Here is a 20,599-nt window from a genome sequence, read left to right on the forward strand (position 1 = left end):
TACTGGAAGAATGTTTATTTTTATAAAAAGACTTTGTGATAGATTAACTGCCCATCTGTAAAGAGGTAGGGACTATATTGGTGAGGGGCAAGGATTCCAGAACCAGACCACCTTGGTCAACAGCAGGCTACAACTCTGAGGTTATGGATACTTAAAGCACTTCTCCCTGTGCTTTGGTTTCCTTACATAAAAGTGTGTGTGTGTGTGTGTGTGTGTGTGTGTGTGTGTGTGTGTGTGTTTGCATGTATATATCATATGTATATGTAACCGTACATATATGTATCTTGTATATATATGCATCTTATATATATAATTTAGCGTAGGTATATAATGTAATACTTCAGTAGGAGTATTTTTTGTCCTTTAAACAGGGTGATAACAGTGCCTACCTACTGGATTAAATAAGCTAGTAAATCTTTCTCTGAAACTAAATGGATTAATACATATGAAACACTTGAAACAAGCTCTTGCCATCTATTAACTAGAAAGCAAACAAAATCTATTACCTGTTTTTGTTGAATGCCTTGAATGCCTTTAAATTATTTAAACTATGTCTTCTATTTACTACTGCTCTATCACCTGAGCCCTGTATTTTACACAGATGCTAATTTAATTTAAAAACCCATATATTCGGGGCGCCTGGGTGGCTCAGTCGGTTAAGCGTCCGACTTCAGCTCAGGTCACGATCTCACGGTCCATGAGTTCGAGCCCTGCGTCGGGCTCTGGGCTGATGGCTCAGAGCCTGGAGCCTGCTTCTGATTCTGTGTCTCCCTCTCTCTCTGTCCCTCCCCCGTTCATGCTCTGTCTCTCTCTGTCTCAAAAATAAATAAACGTTAAAAAAAAAACCCATATATTCAAGACACAATTCAAAGTATTGTTGTATGAAATACCAGGTTACACATAACTTAAAACTGTTAAAAAAAAAAAAGTTAATGTGCCAAATGATTTAAAAATGCAGAAAACAAAAGATCACCCAGGAGCCCACCAGTCTGACACATTGATTATGCTATTTATGCTTGTATCTATTTTTTACCCTATGCATATCTTGCATATTCTAAATGTCAGTGTCTACAAAATTTTACTCTTTATTTTTCATTCAAAATTATTAATAGAGAGTAATTTAAAATTCCTACATCACATTGCTGATATTTTAAGAACTAAGTTCAATCAAGGTGATGCACTTAACTTTGGACATTTAGGTTATTTCTAATTTCAAATCATATACACGGCTGGAAGAAGAAGAGGTTATGTAAAAGATTCTTTTCTTTCACTGAAATATCTCCTTCAGTAATTTACCAGGCATGAGATTACTGGCTTAAAGGATATTTAACTACTTGTGGCCTGTGAGATCTATTCTCATTCACTCATTGCCATGAGATTTCTTTACTTAGCAAACACCTTGTTGCATTATTAATAACAAGATAATAGCAAGCATTCATTGATTATTTGCTGTGTCCCAGATACTATTCTTAGGGTTTCTACGTGCATTATTTCATTCAATTCTAACAAGAACTCTATGCAAGAGGAACTATTTTTATTAGCCCCATTTTATACTTAAGGAAATTAAGGCTTACAGAGGTTGTCCTAGTTTACACACCTGGTATGTTGTAGAGCAAGAATTTGAAAACTCTGTGACTCTACATCTGAGCTATTAACCCTGTAGTGTATCTCACTTTTCTGTATATATTTGATGATAAACACGATATATTACAAAGCCTCATTTGTTATCATGAAAAGGGATGGCACAAATTACATGCTACTGTTCTGTGGAAAAAACACATGGATTTCAAAAATATAATCAACACACACAGATTTTAATATTACCAATGCTTTCAAATTGAATAAATGTTTTAATTTATTCAATGATATGTTATATGCCCATAAATTATACATTCATAAAATAATGACACACCTATCAACGTATTAATATAAAATACCAAGAAGTAACTATGAGGGAAATTCCCTATAATAAAAATTAGAAATCTACAATTATTTGAATTCCCCTTTCCATTAGAATCATTAAAGGCAGTGCTTAAATTTTTGGGTTAATTTAGAAAATCAAAATTAAGCAATATAAAAATAATGCAAGTAGATTACATCTCTATGATCTGATATAGGTGCCTGTAAACTGCATTACATCCATTGATTTTTTTCCAATTAGGGTGACCGTGTAGTTTATCAGAGTTTATCATTTCATCACACTTTTGAAAGCAAAAGAGAAGCAGTGTTAATAGAACAATCATCCCGGGCAAACTAGACATATGGTCACCTTACTTAGAATAGTTCTACCATTTCTTTAGTAACTAAAATCCACTGGCTTAATCCCAGGACAAATTTTTAGTATGCAGCATGGTATAGCGGAAAAAAAAAGCCTTGAACTGATAAACAGGTTACTGGATTGTTACCCAATTTTCTCACATAGTAATATCCCTGAATTTCAGTTCCTTCATATGTTAAAAGAGAGAAAAAATAATACTTTCCACCACTCAGTAATGTGATAAGAGCTAAACAGTAAAATGAACATGATTGTTCATTGTAAACTGCCCATCGCCCATACAAATCCAAGTTATAATACTACACTCCACACTTTGACAAATACTGTTCTACTTTTTAAATGAAATCAAATTATACAAAAGTTCCAAAAATTTCAAAATATGTTTCAGAATATAATTTATTAGTCTTCTGAATATATTTATATATGTAAAATATAATATAATCTTCTAGTTTGCATAGAGGTTGTGACAAGTCATGGTAAATTTCTTTTAAATGATTTTTTGACAATAAAAGCTTGCTGACCAACTGAAGAGATGTCTTCATAATAACATTATCACGAAGAATTAGAAGTTTTCCATATATTAGTATGATTGAGAAACTAGTGGTTCCCAAAATAGAGTTCTTTTTTTCAAAATCATGAAGAAGAAGAAAAAGCTCTACATCAACAGATCCAAACTGTGATCAGTTTTCACAGTTGTTCGTACTGCAAATTATACTCTAACAAATATCACCATGGACTTCCACTCTACCAAGTGCCTTGATAAACTCGCCTTTAAGTGGCTAACTACCCTCATTTGGCTAGGGACCCACTAGCATCCTCTCCCAAACACTTCAGTTTTTCTCAATATGGAACTGGAATTTGTTTCCAAACTCTTAACAGGATCACTGAAAGGAAACAGGAGAAATACTATAAAGGCAGGCCTGGATTGAGTCCAGCGGCAAGTACTCTCACAGCAATGCACTGGAATTATGCCAAGAAGGGAAGTGTTTTTGCAAATGAACATAGTGGCATAGTTAAGTATAAGGTCTTTAATTCCTTTGTCAACATCACCAAGGTTAAAAATTAAGAAAGCTATGTGGTAAACAATTTACTTGACTCACAACGGTGCGCACATACACTTTCAACTGAACCATAAGGAGGCATCTTAACTAATCACATTTTTTTTAATGAACTCTTCATTTTAATACCTAATTCCACCTATTCCAATGCACGATTAATGTAGATGACAGTGAAGTAATTTTACTTTATTTCAATTACCTTAGTGTGGTTTGCAGGTGACAATGATTTTGGTACTCAAATGTGGCTCCAATTCTTGAAACCAAAATAAATAAATATGAATAATTTTTAATAGTACCACATTTAATGATATTATTTTGCCGATTTGGAAGAAATTGGAAGTGTTTTCGTCATGGTAAATGTCTTTATTGGAGTTAAAGACTCCTTTTCTTACTAAATCCTATATTCTTAAGTATAGAAATCAAACAGTTCCTGTTTGTTTTTCACAAATAAATGCATGCAGAAATCATTTGAGTTAAATTACACAAAATGATTCAAAAAATACAATAATTTTCTCTAAAAATCTTTAAGCCTTAAAAGAGCAGAACTATAATGTTGTTTCCTAGATTTTTCCTAGACAAATTTAATTGGGCATTTATAAATATATTCCTGTTCTATTATGTTTCCCGTTTTTAATTGCGCAAAAGTTTATATTCCACTTTCACATCCATCATAATCTGTATAACTACTCAAAGTGGCTGCTTTTACAGCTAAACTACAATAATCTTAAATTTTCTTATTAAAGTTATTTTTAAGTAATTGTTGTTAACTTCCAGTCGATAAGAACACTGCCTTTCACTGAAATGATTAGTTTACTAGGAATATTTCTATAATTTCCCAGTGGTTAGCATTCCACCTACTAGTACTGACGAATCCTCATCAGTTTTTGATTCCCACATGTATGGAACCTGTAGAATGATCTCCTCAATAAGAAATTCTACCAGTGTAAGGGATAGGGAAAGAGGACAGATCGTAAGACACTTTTGACTCCTTCAGGAGGGTATCAAAGGAAGTTGCTAAACTGGTCTATAGGACCTGAACCTATAGCATCTGTTTGTTTTGCCTTGAGTTCACCTCACAATATCAGCTAGATCATGGATGATAATTGAGTGCTGGGGACCTCGGTGTTTTACATGCTAGCAATTAAGTATTTAACTCTTCAATCAGGATAGAAAAATATATTTGCTCAGTTACTCCATCTAAATATTGTGTCCAAAGGAAATATAATGCGAACTACGTATGAATTTTTTTAATTTCTAGTAGTCACATTAAAAAAAGGAAAAAAGAAACAATTAAAATTAATTTTAATATTGCACTTTATTTAACCCAGTATATCTAAAGTATGATTCTTTTAATATGTAAGCAACATAAAAAATTACTAATGATATGTTACATTCTTTTTATTTTTTTTATACTAAGCCTGTGAAAGCCAGGGTGCACTTTATACTTATAGCACATTTCAATTTAGAATAGCCATTTTTTAGACCCTGAAAGTCATGTGTGGCTGTACTGGACAACACAGATCTAAATATTTTTTTAAACTATATTTCTTTAATTATTCTATTAGCATGAGAATTTTATGGGGAAATAATATAATTTATATACCAAATTATTAAGAGCAAGACATCTGAGTTCAGCAATGAAACAGAATATTTGCGAGGATTCTCCTTGGTTTGTGTTAGAAGCCAGGTCAATATTGTTGCTAAAAGCTTAGGCTCTGGAATCAGAATGCCTTGAATTTGATTCTAAGCTAAGACAGATACTACCTCCTAAAGTATCTAACAAACAAGCAATTTACCCTTGATAGTGCCATTTTGTTTTTCTGTAAAACAGACATGATAATGAAATCTATCTCATTAAATGAACTAGTGTATACAAAGCACATGGAAGAGTGCCTGCACATAGCAAGTTACTACTGTTAGATCCAGTCCCCTCTAAATTAACTAGGATTTTCAATTATTAAAATTATGTTGTTGGCTTTGAAGTACAAAGAATATATAGAAAGTTATTTCTGGGTATGCACTATGTTTTCTAATTTATAAATTAAAAGATACATAAATAATATAACATTTCTATAGAATATATTTAGGATATCCACAAACGGAAAAGTATCTGTCAATTTTGAAGGTCCATGTGACATAGTTTTAAGTAGAAAAATACTGGCCAATTATGATGACTACAAAATACTAAAGAAGAGAAAATCCAGTTTTATAAAACAAAGGAAAAGGTTCACTAATTTGTATGCTGTTATTGTTTCAAAACATAGAAAACGTCCAACTGAGGTATTACAATAACTACAGCTTTACTTTGGCCCACTTCCACAAAAATGTGGTCCATTATAACATGACTTATCAGGAAACTACTCGCTTTATTATTTAGTCCAAAAAAGAAACACGGCTTTGGCAGAAGTAACCTCGGAGATTCATCAAGTGAAATTTGATGATTTTTGTATCAAAATTTTAGTATTTATAAAAAAAATATTCTGAAAGTTTAGAAATGTATTTGTAGGTGCCCTGCCAGTAGAGGTCTTGTTAGCAGCCCCCTTAACGTCCTTTCTTCTGCTACTCACAAGTTCGGACAATACAGATTTCAAAATAGGAGCAATACCCTATCACTGAATCCTGATTAATATCACACCTCATTCTGCTCAGTCTCCTCTCTTAAATCTCATAGACCAACGTGCAACTGTTGATTTCTAGGTCAAGCATAGGGCAAATTAAACCTTAGCAACAAATGCTATTATTGCCAATATTTATTGCATACCATTAGTGCAACTATCACTATGGGGAAATCACTGATAGTTCAGTAGTGACTTTGCTTAAGATCTGCTGAATCGGAAGGCTGGTGTGGCGCAAACTCACTTGTTTAAATAACTATTATCACTCACAAGCTCTGATATTGAAATAGAACAAAAGGCAAAGTGGAATTTTAATAACACATATTACTTACGTTCACAAGTGTCCCCTTTCTGCTGGTAGCCTGCTTTGCAGATACACTTTCCAATGGGCACTAACCATTCTCCTTCTGCACTGCAGTGCATCCTGGGGGAGTTTTCCGCCTCTTCCTCTGCACTGCTGACACATGTCCCTCGAACCTCGACTAAAGAGGAAAATTCTGAACCAGTCACTGTATCTGGAAAGATAGCTAAATTCTCAATAATGGACCAGCACTTCTTGTAGTATACTTTGACAGAAACCAAAGCTATGCAAGCCCCTACATCCTGAAAGGCAAGATAGAATCCCTTTTTGGACAAAGGTCCAATCTCTCTCACCTCAGTGTTAAGCTTCATCTTTCTTTCACCAAGGTCACCCTGGGTAAAACTTTCATCTGCAGCAATGGTGTCTATTTTTACATAGAGGTTTTCTCTTATATTCCTGCCAGTGTCGTAGTCTGTTTCATAATAGTACAAATTAAAGGTTTCCTTGCAAGTTCCCAGTACTCCAGGAAGACTGTTACAATCCCTCAGGGTAAATTTCAATTCTACAAAAATCCTTTGTGCATTGCCTTTCGAAATCCAGTTAGTCCGCAGCCAGTTGTTTTGGTTGGGCTCCATGACCTGGCACACCTGGTACGTTCGGATCGGGGTATAGTTCTCGTCCAAACCGCTGATTTCCTCCCACTGTAAAATGCATTTAAAAGGTTATCAGTCATTCAGCAAATAATAATAATAATAAAAATAGCATGTTTATTTTGACAGTAAACCAGGAACCTTTAGCACAGCACAAATGGTGGTCTTTGAAAGAGTTAGGTAGATTCTTGCCCTGGCAAACACTGTAACCTGAGAATACAGGACTCTCCGCTCAGCTTCATCCGGTGGCTGAACATCGTTCAGGGTGCTTGCGTTGTTTGCACATACAATAAATATTTCATTTTGTTTAATATCTGCTTGCTGGTGCATTAGTGTTTCTTTTTCACGTGTTTGCTTATGTCTATAGTCTCCATTGAGATTATAATTTTTATAGACTAAGCGCACAACACAATTACTTAAATTACCATTTAATGCATATGCATATGGATACATGGCAGAATTTTTGAGAACTCAGTTGACATTTTAAGTGTTGATGTTAAACTTAGAGTACCTAAAAACACAGGGAAGAAAATGCCAAGAGTGCTCTGCAATGTAAAAGCATTCCACAACATGTTGATATTCATAATGTGAAATCTTCTACAATCTTTTCAAAATGAGATATAAGGCAGTAACATTTACATAGCTATTTATTTATTGCAGCGTTATATATAATATTGTACATATGCCACCCAACTATAAATAAGTAGTTAAAAAAGCATGATTCATCTTTATAAATAAATTGCTTTCAATAGACAATCAAATGTACATGGCAAATCAGCATGCTGGATCATACTTCAGTAATAGGCTTTATGACAGGAAAAATAGCACATTTAAAAATGTCCATTCATCTGCTGATGTAATATATACTACAGAAAATATATATTTTCATGAAAAGGGAAAATAATGAGTTTAGAAGAGTTTGCAACAATTTAAAGATTAGTAAGCCATGTATGATACTATCTATTTGCTCGTTAGCAAATAAATTCATTGCACTTAAAACAGTCTTAATAGTCTAAAATGACCGTTTTATTATGTCCTTTCTTACCATTATTACAAAACTTACCACTTTATATTTAGGCTACCATAATAGTGAAATCATCATCTACCTGTTATCATTTCCCCACTATACAATGCTAAATATGAAAATATGTTAGTATTCGAATCCAAAGTCACACAGCAATACACTTTTTAACCCATCGTTTCAAGTAAAGCAGATAGGAAAACAAACTAATAAGCATGCAGCAATGAATTTTATTTGTAAAACTTGATCAGAGAATCAATTTATTAAAATACTCTAAAATATTAATATCTACTGTTAAAACTGTTTTTCAGAAAACTATGACTGACAACAAAATACTGGAATTCAGAAATTTCTTATATGACATTATATATTTGCTACATTCTTATTATACGTATCAAAGCTCCTCAAATGCAGCAAAGAACCCACTATCACATGCAGGTTTTACTCAACACAACTTGAGTTTCTGACTATTAATGATTGCATGTTTCCCTTTGTTTCAGTTAGCTGCTTATAATCTGTCTAAATGGCACTTAGCCAAATATACCTAAATTCATCCATTTGGATGGGTAGATTTTAGTCTCTTAGTTAGATCGAAATTATTAAAAGAAGTCACGCTAATAGTGATACCTACCAAGAAATCAAAAGCTCCAAAGATAAATGTGCTCTTTTTAACAATTCCCCGGCTTGAAGAAACCAAGGCTAATTATTATAAAAGTATATATGTCTCAACGTTTCTTGTTTCTAACTTCAAGAACAATCATATTACTTTGTTGTATGTACGAAAAATCAATTTCACGACCTATGAAACCAAGTTAATTTTAATTTTTATTTAAAAATGTATTCCAGAGGGGAAAATTTCAGGACAACTATTGTATATATAGCAAATAGTGAGACTACACAAATGCATTTAACACAACTCCTGTTTTATTCTTTCTCTTTTCTAAGAGACTACAATCATTTCTACAAATGACACCACTGGGAAAGAAGTCTTAGTTCAGATAGTGTATTTTATGGTATACTCATGAAAGTATTTTCTAGAAACATACTTTAATAACACTATTTCCTGTTAGATATTTAATCACATGCAAGCCAATCCATTTCATATATAAAACACATCGTCAATCATCATTCCCTAATATTATCTATTGATTCCTACAGATATGTAGGGTTAACTGTTAAGATACTTTGGACTGATAAAATGCCCATTTGAGTCAAAGAGAACACAGACAGTCATAATTTTTCATTTTGTATATTACATTGATGAAATACTATAATCACTACAATCCTACATCAGTTTACTTCTCCTTAGAGATAAAAACCATCTTCTATCTCTATTTGTTTTAATTGATGGATGGTAGAAAATGTGCTACATCTGTCATTGGTAAGAAAGGTGTTTCTTTTTTATTGTGAATGTCTTCCTATAATGTGTATTATTTTACTCATGGAAACTATTCCAGTTACAAGAAAAGTATGACATTCCTACCTTAAAGTCAGTGCACTTTTTATATTTAATCTGTAAAATGTGTCACTTTTCATACTTTAATCTGACCAATACAGATAACTGCAATATGATCTTAAACAATCTCTCAAATATTAATTGCTGAAAAATCTGAATATTTTAAGAATGGCAGTGTTCACATTTTGCATTCTTAAACTGACTTCCAGTTCATGACATGTTGATTTTATGTTCTTCTTATACTCAAAAATCCCTTTTAGACTTTCATTCTTCTCTTTGCAAAATCTGTTACACTTTTTATATCCTCACTTATACTTCATGCTCTTTGACTCCAGATTTCTTACTGTACCAAAGACCAACTTAAGTAACAATGAGCTACATACTCTCATTTCTCAGAGCCTCTTCCTTCAATAAGGGATGAAGTATGTGTTCTCTCTCACAATTAAAATAAGACCTAAAGACAAAGACGTTGAGCTAAATTTAAGGAAGTAATATACCTTTCCAGATATGTGAAATGCAACGGTCAGAATATTTTTAGGGTTTACTTATATTTTCATAGATTTTTATTGTACACCTTTTCCTCATATTTGTTATAGCAGATTTTTACTACAATATGTACACGCTCTGCCATCACTTCAGATTAATAACAGCAGAGAGCACATGATAAAAATTTGGATTTTTACACCAAATTCCAACATAAAATATTGAGCACATAACAGTTTTAGTTATCTTTTAAGGTATATTTTGAATGATGCTAAAACTATTTAAAAGAAGAAACAGATCACATACTGTTTTAAAGAACTACATACAACCTACCTAGTGATTATACTAAGAAGTATAAAGCAACTAAAGAGATTTAAGTGAGTTTGTGAAAGAAACGTTCCCTGTAATTAGTTAGCATTTATAGCATGGAAACTGAGATATAATTCCTCTCACAATAAGAACTCAAAAGATTATGGGTATAAGATTTTTTTTTAAGCCATTTCTCCAAGTACTAAGTAGACCTTCCCTACTGAAAGGACTCAATGTCTCATTGTAATACCACAAAATTTTGAACAAGATACTTGGAATTAAAACCGTGTAAATATGAAGAACATGAATAATTCCATTCAGGGGGAGAAGGGGAAGGTTGTGTTTCTTGCTAAAATAAATGGTGATATGTATTCTGTGAGGAGATGCACTTACCCCATTGGGTGGAGAAGAAATCCATTCCAACTCTGTTTGTTGTGCTTTAGAATCCAGCAGTAGTACTGAAAAAGAAAGTTTTATTTCCAAATGTTACATGAAAATTTAAACAAATTTGTAAGAGTTATTAAAGTGAATCTAATTTTTATATAATTATCACTTATGATCTAAGATTTATAATGTTATCTATTTATAATGTTATCTATAATGTTATCTAAATAACATTATTTATAATGCTATCTATGTGAATGAATGATGACCTGAATACCCACCTGATACCAGTATATCCCCCTTTCTTAGGGAGAAAAGATGTTACAACACCATTTTACGTTTGGGGTTTTTCAATTAAAATATTACAACAAATCTAAAAACTGAAAAGGAGCATGAAAGTAAGAATAAAAAAATGATATGAGGTATATTGATTTCATAGTAATTACATATTATAAAGAATTTTATAAACCATTGAGCACTCCATATTTTGTCAAGTATATTGACATGGACATAATAAAATGTAATTCCTTATTAGCCCTCAGTCAGTCACTAATTTGTGATATTTGCCCTAAGTTTTTCCTTGTGCCTTGGAGAATTGGAGTTTATTTTTCAAAAACTTTTCCACACACAGTGTCTTCTCTTAAGCCAAAATTAATATAACAGGAAACTGTATCAAGCAATGTCATCATGAGGAAAATAAATCGCCCATTATTCACAAGATATATTTCTGGGTTAGTCAAACATCTGTTTTCAATATTTCTATTTTTTTTTAATTTCCAAATATTTCAAAGCATTAGCTAATTCTCAAAATGGTATATTTAAACTCTGACTTGACTTTATTCCTGACTTGACTTTTAAAAACAGTTGTATTCCACTTTCATATCATCAAAAAGCATAAACAATTCATTTAAATTTATATGTGTGAAACAAATGCTCCTGGTAGTATCAACATAAAGTAATGTATTAAAATGTTATATATATATATATATATATATATATATATATCATACTTCCAATTCAATATGGTTTATTGCTTTTTAAGACAATTACCCTCCTAACGCATTCACTCTTTGCTCAAACTGATTCAGAGTTATGAGTTTTTACTCTTTAAAAATATTCCTGACTACAGCATTTTAACAAATGTATCAATTTGTTCAGAAATAATACTGAATATATTTCCAGGTTTGTAAATGTGCTTAACATCAACCTCAGCAAAATGTTAAAACTTAGAATTAAATAAAATACATGCTTATATGAACTTTTAAATAATCACTAGAGGGGGAAAAAAGTATATTTCAAAGGTAATGGAAATTTGCTACGCTAAGAAAACAAAGGAACACATTGACTATGTGCTCAACTCCTTCACTCTAGTCAAGGTTATTCTCTGCAACTGAAAACCGAAAGATACAGAGATACTTTTTTGCAAAAATGTTTTACACTTAAGACTCTTGGGAAGACCATGAAAGCACAAACGTCGGTCACAAACACTTGACTCTCTTTCAGATAAGGGGGGAAAAACACACTTTCAAAATACCCAGTTGTATTTCGCACTTGGAACATCAATAAATCGTTGGACTAGTAAATTTATATAAAGTAATTTTTAAAGTTTATTTTGTTTTTATCCTCAGCAACAGAGACGAAGCACAACCAAACATGGGCTCCGGGTTCCTTTTGAGATGATTTATTATCACTATTATTTTTGTCTTCTGCACTGACAAGAGACAAGTGGATTTTAAACCCAGGTGACCTTCGAGAGTCATTCTGGAGAGTGAAACAAGCAATGTGATGATTGTTTACTGCGGTTCTGTTACCCCTCAGCACAGCCTGCGGTGGGGACCGGGGACTACGGAGGGATGGTGGCCGCAAACAAGTTAAGAGGGAAACAAACTAACAAATAAAAACAAAACCGAATCCAGCCCCTGAGCGCTTAATCAGAAGCAGCTCTAAAGTGATCAGTGTCTCGGCGTCGTCCACTCTCTGGACAAACTCGCAAGTGCGCGCTTTTGCCTTCCAGCTCGGAGCACAGAGAGCCATCCTCCCCTCACGCCCACGGAGGCGTCGCCGGGCTGCTGACCCGGACGTGGGGCGCCCAGGCTCGGGGACTCCGCGCCCTGCCGCGCTGGGGGTAAAAGCAAGGGGCAAGACGCAGGGCGCGCCCGGGCCGAGCCAGCCACCGGTCGCGCGGGCAGCGGCAGCGGCGGCGGCGGCCGGGGCGGGGCCCCCGGCGGGGTGGGGCGGGGCAGGGGCTGCCAGACCAGCGCGCCCGCCGCGCCGAGCATCCATTACGCCTCCGCCAGACCTGGACACTCTAGGGAGCCGGTGGCGCCCTAGCTCCAGAAGGAGCCGGGAGGAGGAGAGAGGCTTTCGGGAAGCGTCTCCTCTGAGAGAGAGACGGCGGCAGCGGCATTTACGAAGAGGAAAAACAGCAGCTGCACTTCGCCTCCAAGCGTCAGACTCTGACTTATACATGCGCTCCCAGTAGCGGGAACTGACCTCCCCAGAGAGTATGTTTGAGGAAAGTGGAGGAAGGAGGTCCCTCATCTTCCTCCAGCCACCCTCAGGCACCCCTGGGGAGGCCTGGCACCTGCGCGACGCGGCTCCTAGCGCTCGCCCCTGGGTGCCGCGGCGCCCCTCGGGGCTTGCTCGCTCCCACAACCGCAGCTCTCGATCGCCGCTGCGTGCTGGGAGCGTCACCACTGAGAAGCGGGGCGCACTCGGCCTCCCGCCCACCTTTTAAACCTCTCGCTTCTGCATTTAAAGAATTCAGCCTCCTAGAATCAGAATCCTCTTCACGTATCTTGCACCCAGAAGAGAAAAGCAAGCGAGCGAGACATTCTGGCTGCAGGAACCTCTCCCCCTAGTGATGCAGTTATTTATAGCTCAAACTCCTGCCGGGTCTGCGTGAGCTTGCGCGCCCGGCTTCGCCGCGGCGGTGCAAACTTTTCCTCAGGTCCCGCTATTCCGGTGCAATCAGTACAAGGTTCCAGGACTGAATGTTCCTAATAGCTAATGTCGTGCAAATAGAAACGTGCGTTTTGGTGTGTGTATGGGTGGGTGTTTCTGGCCGACGTCGCTTCCTAGGCTAACGCGTAACCGACAGCCAGAGTCACGGGTTTTTTCTGAAAATTTCTGTGAATGGGTTCAGCGTCAACACTGGTTGCAGATGTGGAAACTGGGGTCAGAAGGTCAGGCTGTCTCAAGAAGTAGGACAAGGCGTTGGGGTGGGGGGGTGTGGTTTAAGTGAAAGAAGAGGGGTGAGCGAAAAGAATGAAAAAAAAAAAGGCAGCACTAAATCACTAAGTTTTCAGGGATAGACGAAGCAAGAACCAGTATCTAACACAAACCCCTCCCCCACCCCCCCCACCCCCCCCACCCCCGCATCGCCACGATGACCTAAATCTGATAACGGATTCCTCCATTCTCCATACTTCGGGGACAAGTAATTATTAGTATTCTGCTTTTAAATATCGGGAAATCAACCTTAGATTTACAGTCTGGAAGACCAGGGAAGGGGGGGGGGAGGAGGGAGATTGTGACATTGCTCAAGAAGCAAGACATTTCCATTGAGAGGATTTATTTTTCCCCAGCTCCAACTACAGGCACCGAAAGGTATTTTACCTTGTCAGTGGTTCAAAGGAGAAGATAAATAAATAAATAAATAAATAAATAAATAAATAAATAAATAAATAACCATATACAGGCGTATCTGGCCGCCCAAATGAAACCTGCTCTCTTCATCCAGAACTAGCCTTCAGGGTCCAGGTCCTTCGCAAGGTCTGACCGCTCCGACTCAACTGCCGGGCAGATGCTGGGGACTTCTAGTCGCCCAGGCGGCATCTTGTTAGTTGCACAGCCCCAGCCCGTCCCCTGCCTCCCCGGCCCGGCCGAGCCAGATGGGCTCCGGCTGTCCGCGCGGCCGCCAGGATCCGCGCGCCGCGCGCGCTGAATGGAGACGTCCCCGCCGCGGGGCGCGCACCGCTCTCTCGCTTCACCTCCGCGGCGTTATTGTTCCGCGCCGGCGGCCGAGCGCCAACCGCAGGCCCGCGCCTCCTCCTCCGACGCAGTGAGCACTTCATTAGTAACCCGAGCGTTCGGAGCACACACAAGTCACGGCCCCTCTGGGAAGGCTCGGGACACCAGCCGCTCGCCGCCGGGCTGTCCAGGACGCTAGAAGCTGCACTCCCCAGTCCCCGACTAACTCCGGCCGCAGCTTACCCCACCGGAGGCGAGCACCGAGAGGAGGAAGAGCAGAGCTCTAGAGGAAGAGATCTGACCCGCCTGGGATCCTAGAGGATGAGCTCGCTGGTCATCCCCCCCACCACCCCACTCCACCCCGCCGCTCTGCGTTGCTGCTCACGCCCTCCGGACTGCCTGCGCCAGAAATCCCACTCCCGTCGGGCGGACGGCCCCGGGCGAGGGGCTGAAGGCGGTTCGGAGTGGCCCCGCTTGCCGCTCGCCGGCCGGGAGCAGCCGGAGCGGTGAGGGGGCGGGGAGCTGGCGGGGGAGGGTCGCCCCGCGCCGGAGGCGCGGCCGGCAGCCCCGCGGACGAGCCGGCTCATGCAGGTAGACAGCTAAATAAATAAGTCAGAACAAACTTTGCTTTCCCATCACCTTACCTTCCTTTGCAGCCTGCGCTTCCCCGGTATGTGCAAAGCGGAGCAGCCAGATGTAGCATAAAATAATCCATGAAGGGTGCCGAGTTTGAAAAACCATGGTGCATGAGCAGGTTTTATTTTAGGTTTCAGTTGAGTCGTAGCTTTTTAAATGCTGTTTGCTCCGAAGTGGGTTCTTTTTTATTGCGCTTTTCGCATCGATTCTCCTGCTCGATCTCCGGCCGGCTGCTCCACGTTTAGCTTTTTTTTTAATTTTTTCCCCCTCCTGTTCGTTCGCACCGTGTTTGCTGCCTGCAAGTCTCCGACTGCAGACCGGCCGCTTGCTCCACACTCCAATAATATCAATTAGGGGGGAGGGGGCGGAGCTCCGAGCAGAGAGCCTCCGCCACTCGGGCTGACTGGCAGGCACAGCCGGCCTGCCAGGCGGCGATTCCCAGGGCCGAGGGGCGGGTCCTGGTGCAAAGGCCGCCCCGGCCGCGGGGGCGGGCTTCGGGGCGCGGGCCAATCGGCAGCGAGCGGAGTCAGGTTGCCGGTCCAGGATTCCCTCCAGGTTCTGAGCTCCCAGCTTTCTCTGGATGCTCTGAAAGGGAGGACGCGAAAGGCAGCCGAGGTGCGTGCTGCTGTGGGCACTCGGCTTTTAGCAATCACTGCTTTCGTGGAGCAGAATCAATCCGAGAATAACGCTCCCAACTTAGAGCCCTGTAACGTATAGCGGTACTCCTTGTGGTCTTTTAGAAACCGGAGGCAATGCAAGCCATCTCTCAGCTACCAAGCACGGAGCCAGGAAAGTGAAATAAGCTGTGCCTTTAAGTAAAGTGCCTTTTACTTTTTTGTTACTCAAAACCTTCTCGGGTCGGGTAACTTTGTTCTTTTCATTTCTTGAAGGGTTTATACGTCTCTTTTTCTGTTACTCAACAGCAGTCAGCTCTAGGCACCACCCGGCACAGTCCCTGGAAGAATAAAAGTATCCAAATGTATTATGTTCAAACAATGTTTCCAAGAGTTTGCAACAAGCTCTGGCAAAAGAAACAGAGGAAAAGGGAGTGGAGAAAGGAAGTCTTTTGTTTTAGGTGCCCTCCTCACCCCCGCCCATTCATCTCACAATAGTTTGTTTGGTGAAGTAGGACACTAAGAACCTTTGGAAGGTTCCGTATCACTTTTTTTATATGTTTTATCATTTTCTAAGGTTTTATTTGGATTGCCCCATTTTGATCGTTTCCCATTTCGCTGCATAAATTACACTTAAATTTGAAGAATGTTGCCACGTATTAAATTAATAAAGCAAGACCTCTTTCGCAAATTGGTACTTTCCAATAATTATTCAATTTTATGGTTATTATTATTCAATCTTTCAAGGGAAACTGCTTTCAAGGGAAAGTGAGAATAAAAAGTACAACCAACATCCCCAGTTGAATTCATCCAACTAAAATAGCAAGGACGACATCGTAGAGAAATCCGTTCACCGTTAGGCAGTTTCTCAGACACTTTGCAATTCAAGGGGTGGGTGATATAAGAGGAAGAACTTTAAAAACTTAACTGCCAAATCATCAATTTCAAATGTCACGACAGAGTAACCTGATCACATGTTTAAGATGAGTTCAGTGTTTTCTTGTCCTTTTAATCCTTTTTTAAAAATCTGTCATTCATGATTTGCCTTTATTTATGATAGGCACAAAGTTTGATCTCGCCTAAGACTCCAAACTTTTCCTATTCTTTCTATACAGAAATATAAAGTAAATTGAGCTGTTTCTGGTATTACAGCAAAGAATTCTCAGAGATGACACATCCCCAGATTTTTAAGTTTTATTTTTTGGTAAATTGTCTCCTGTAGTTTTAACTTGCCTAATGCAATTACAAAGAAGAAAGAAATGAAATTTCCTTCTCTAACTTCTCTTTGTTTCTGTAGTTTATTTCTTAAATGTTACTTGTTCCTAGCCATTATGCCTATTACATATTTTAGAAATCATATCTAAAAGCATCTTAAGTGCCCTTTAAAGGATGCATAGAAAATGTAAACTGCTTAATATATTAACCTTGAAAAGAGACCAAAATAAAAAAAAAATGTAGAGTGCACTTGTTACAGAGAAGATCAAATGGTATTTACACAAACATATGCTTTAGAGTAAAAATTGTAAGGTAAAACAATTAAAAACATAAATCTGTACACATACACTATAAAACTATTAATCTCAGAACCACAAAGCCACAAATATTAATCCACTTCTAATAACTAAAATAATTTTACAAGATCTCAGCACTTTCTCCAGGGTCTCATCCCCACTTCTTACAGTGACACCAAGGTAGCCTTTAAAGTTTAAAATATTCCTTTCATCTATTGAATGACTAATACTCAGTGATGTGAATACAAATAACTTTCCATTAAACCAGGAAACTAAAGAAGTAACATCCTTCACTCTGATGAGTGTAGGTGGTATAGGGAGTCCCCTTGTTGTGTCCCTTCTGTCTGTCAGACATAGGGGTATGTGCAGCCTTGCTTTTATTTTTAGAGACAAGAGGCTTCACATTAAATGCACATGTGCCAGGCTGCTGACAGTTTTCCCTGCAGGATTGCACAGTGATACTCATTTTTAGGTTTACCAGCCTTCTTTCTTTTGTAGTTAGGTATATTGGTAAAGAAGTCATAACATTTAAATAAAAGTAAATAACTTAGTCAACAAAAGAATGTTCATTATGCAGTATTATACAGCATTTATTTTAGTATTTAAGTTGTTAATAGACTCTATTTGGCTAACAGCAAAGCACATAAACCTATTTGTACATGAAACCATTGAAATAAAAAATAATCAGTTCGCAAAACTTTCCTATTTTAAAATAACACTAAATAGTGAATTTCGTTCTATCACTTTAAAAATGGTTTATTTTAGCTTCATATCTGTGATTTTTCATATTATTTCTACAACATTTTTTAGGAAAGTATATGGATGTGTGTATGTAAAATGAATTAGAAAACAAATCATTTTTCTGGGCAATACCAAATGATGTGTACAATCAATACATGTGAGCCAAAGCAGAAATTCTGAAAACTATTTTTTTTATTTTTGTGTATTCATTGTGTAATGTAGTTGATAGAGTAGCCTACATATATTTAGCTAATTTGAAATAAAAGGGGAAAAAAGGAAATAATTTCCATTTATATCTCCTCTTTTGAAACAGCTATTATAAATGTATAGTAGAAAGGTGAAAAATACCTCTTTTCAGATGCAAAGAAGATATACCCAATTTTTATGCACCATATTTTTATCCAACTAATAATAATCACACATAAATGTACATATATGAAAATAAATGTACAAATTCAAGATACACATTCCAAATGAGGGTACAGCTCTTATCTCTTTTTTAACATGCTTCAATACTAATATTCATGTCACTTTTATCTCTGGGAGGTATTCTATGATGTTAATAGAGAAATAGTAACTTAAGAGTAAATTATAATGACTTCAGGGAATAAGTTCCATGAATTTTCAAATAAAAAGCCATTTTGTGCGTGTGTGCGTGCACATGCTCACATGCGTATGGTAAACATGCCTTTAGAGGATAAAGTATAATCTGAGACTTCGGTATGTTACAAATCCAAGGCTGCCAAACTAAATAGTTAACAACAACAATGAAATCAAAGGGCTGTTTCTGAACCTACTACTTTTGCACTTACTGTCTAAATGCATTCACAGCTGGTAAATGTGAAAATGCAAGTTCATCACAGAAAAAGGGGTAATTTAAACTGAATTAGAAAAGGTACTGTGCAGAAGAAACTGATTATAAACAGAAAAGAAACATTATGTCTCAGTTAATAGATATTATAGAAAATTGGGTTCTCTATTTGTGATTTCAGTCAAAATGTAAACAATCTTTCCACTGTGCAGGAAAATCATTTACATATTTACATTAGCATGATTTATGTAGTGAATATAAAATATTTACTTGCAGTCCAATGTAAAAAATGTACATAAACCAGGCTCATAGGCTCATAAAACACATACTCATAGTTTCACCTATTCTTGTAAGCCTCAGATTTAGCCAACAGTATAGGAAGTCAGAGGTCAGGAATCAAATTACAAGTCAAGTCTACATTTTGAGACTTTATAAAAAGTTCATTCATTTTTGCAAGGTCAGATACATTGATACTGTCATGGAAAACAACAAATATAATTCTTTAACTGCGATGAGTGAGTTAATTTAAGACAGATTAACAAATTTAAAAAATTATATCAAAATTATAAGAGTCCGGTTGAATACTGCTAAGGTGTCACTCGGAAATTTCCTAACCATTTATAATATTCAAAGTGTTGAATCAAATAACTTCTATTATTTGACCAATATTAAAGGAACTAGTGAATATATCAGAGGAATGTGTCACATTATACTCACAATCACTTAACACATGTCCATTACTCTTCAGATGAATTTATTTTTTTTTTAATTTGATTTTGCCTGAAGAGGTTCTTCCTTTCTTTTAGTTATATTTTATTTTGCCATAAGTCAAATGCACTGATAGATAGAACTAGCGTAAATTATTCAAATTACTTCTACATGCTTTCGTAGTTTCTCATCTTGCAATTTATTAGCTCTTTAAAACCCTTGTATTTTAGGTGTCGAGGAAATCTGTGACAATTCAGTGACCACCAGGGGGCACCAGGATCTCTGGGTGTTCTGGCCAATCAAGTCCACACTGAATAAGGACAAGGTAATTATGAAATTAAATATATAATTATATGTATTTATATCTATATAGTTTTATATAGATACAATTAATATATATTTGCCCCACTGGCATTTTTGAGTTTCTTATTCTGTTTGTACCTATGCCAGCAGACTGAAAGCCTTCATAAAAATTTGTGAGATGTTCTGTGACCTCTTTCAGTCTATAGAGACCAAGTTAACGGAAGGGGCTCCAAAAGTACCATAGAAGGTGAATTGTATTGCACAAAATCTAACTCCAGTTTTTTAAAACTTAACATCTGAGGAACTCTGAGTCTCCAGATAGACCTCCACTATTCTCTTTCTTATTCTCCACCCACTTAGCTCCCAAAAAGTCTTTTTCTTGGGAAATAGGGCCAGACTGGGATTGAGTGTTTTCTTGGACTTGATAGTCTGAGTTTTAAGGGTCCCGTAAGTTCTTAGAACTCTTTAGTTCGAGGAGCATTTTAGAGACCATTTCTCACCCTAGCCTTCTGCCGTGGTTGATACTACAAATGAAATTCCCTCAAAATTTGCCTGGCTACTCTCAAGGAGGTCTAATAAAAGGTCTGAACAGTAGGAGTTTCTATGTATCGAAGTAATTTAGAAATAGAGTTTCTATGTTGAGAGAGAAAAAAAATACATGAACAGTATCCCCAACCTATAAAATTATAAAACTGGGTATTCTCTGCACTGACTAAGGGTGAAATTGTGTATACTGATGAAGAGGGCACCT

At 37.3% G+C, this 20,599-nt stretch overlaps 1 protein-coding gene across 5 annotated transcripts in view; it reads right to left on the reverse strand.

Moving 5' to 3' along the window:
- The window catches only part of EPHA7 (EPH receptor A7), a 171,837-nt gene extending 156,291 nt beyond the window's left edge, over nucleotides 1–15,546 (reverse strand). The window contains exons 1-3 of one of the 5 annotated variants that reach the window (XM_043591954.1): nucleotides 15,169–15,546; nucleotides 10,562–10,626; nucleotides 6,281–6,950 (exon numbers count right to left, since the gene is read on the reverse strand). In XM_043591954.1, the coding sequence (XP_043447889.1) occupies nucleotides 6,281–6,950; nucleotides 10,562–10,626; nucleotides 15,169–15,265 (832 nt within the window). In that variant the 5' untranslated portion in view covers nucleotides 15,266–15,546. The remainder of the gene's footprint in view (nucleotides 1–6,280; nucleotides 6,951–10,561; nucleotides 10,627–15,168) is intronic. The other 4 variants (XM_043591953.1, XM_043591952.1, XM_043591951.1 and 1 more) reach the window with 4 other exon arrangements.
- Nucleotides 15,547–20,599: the final 5,053 nt, after the last annotated feature.

This window comes from Prionailurus bengalensis, chromosome B2 (genome assembly GCF_016509475.1).
Source record: "Prionailurus bengalensis isolate Pbe53 chromosome B2, Fcat_Pben_1.1_paternal_pri, whole genome shotgun sequence".
NCBI classification, from domain to species: Eukaryota; Metazoa; Chordata; class Mammalia; order Carnivora; family Felidae; genus Prionailurus; species Prionailurus bengalensis.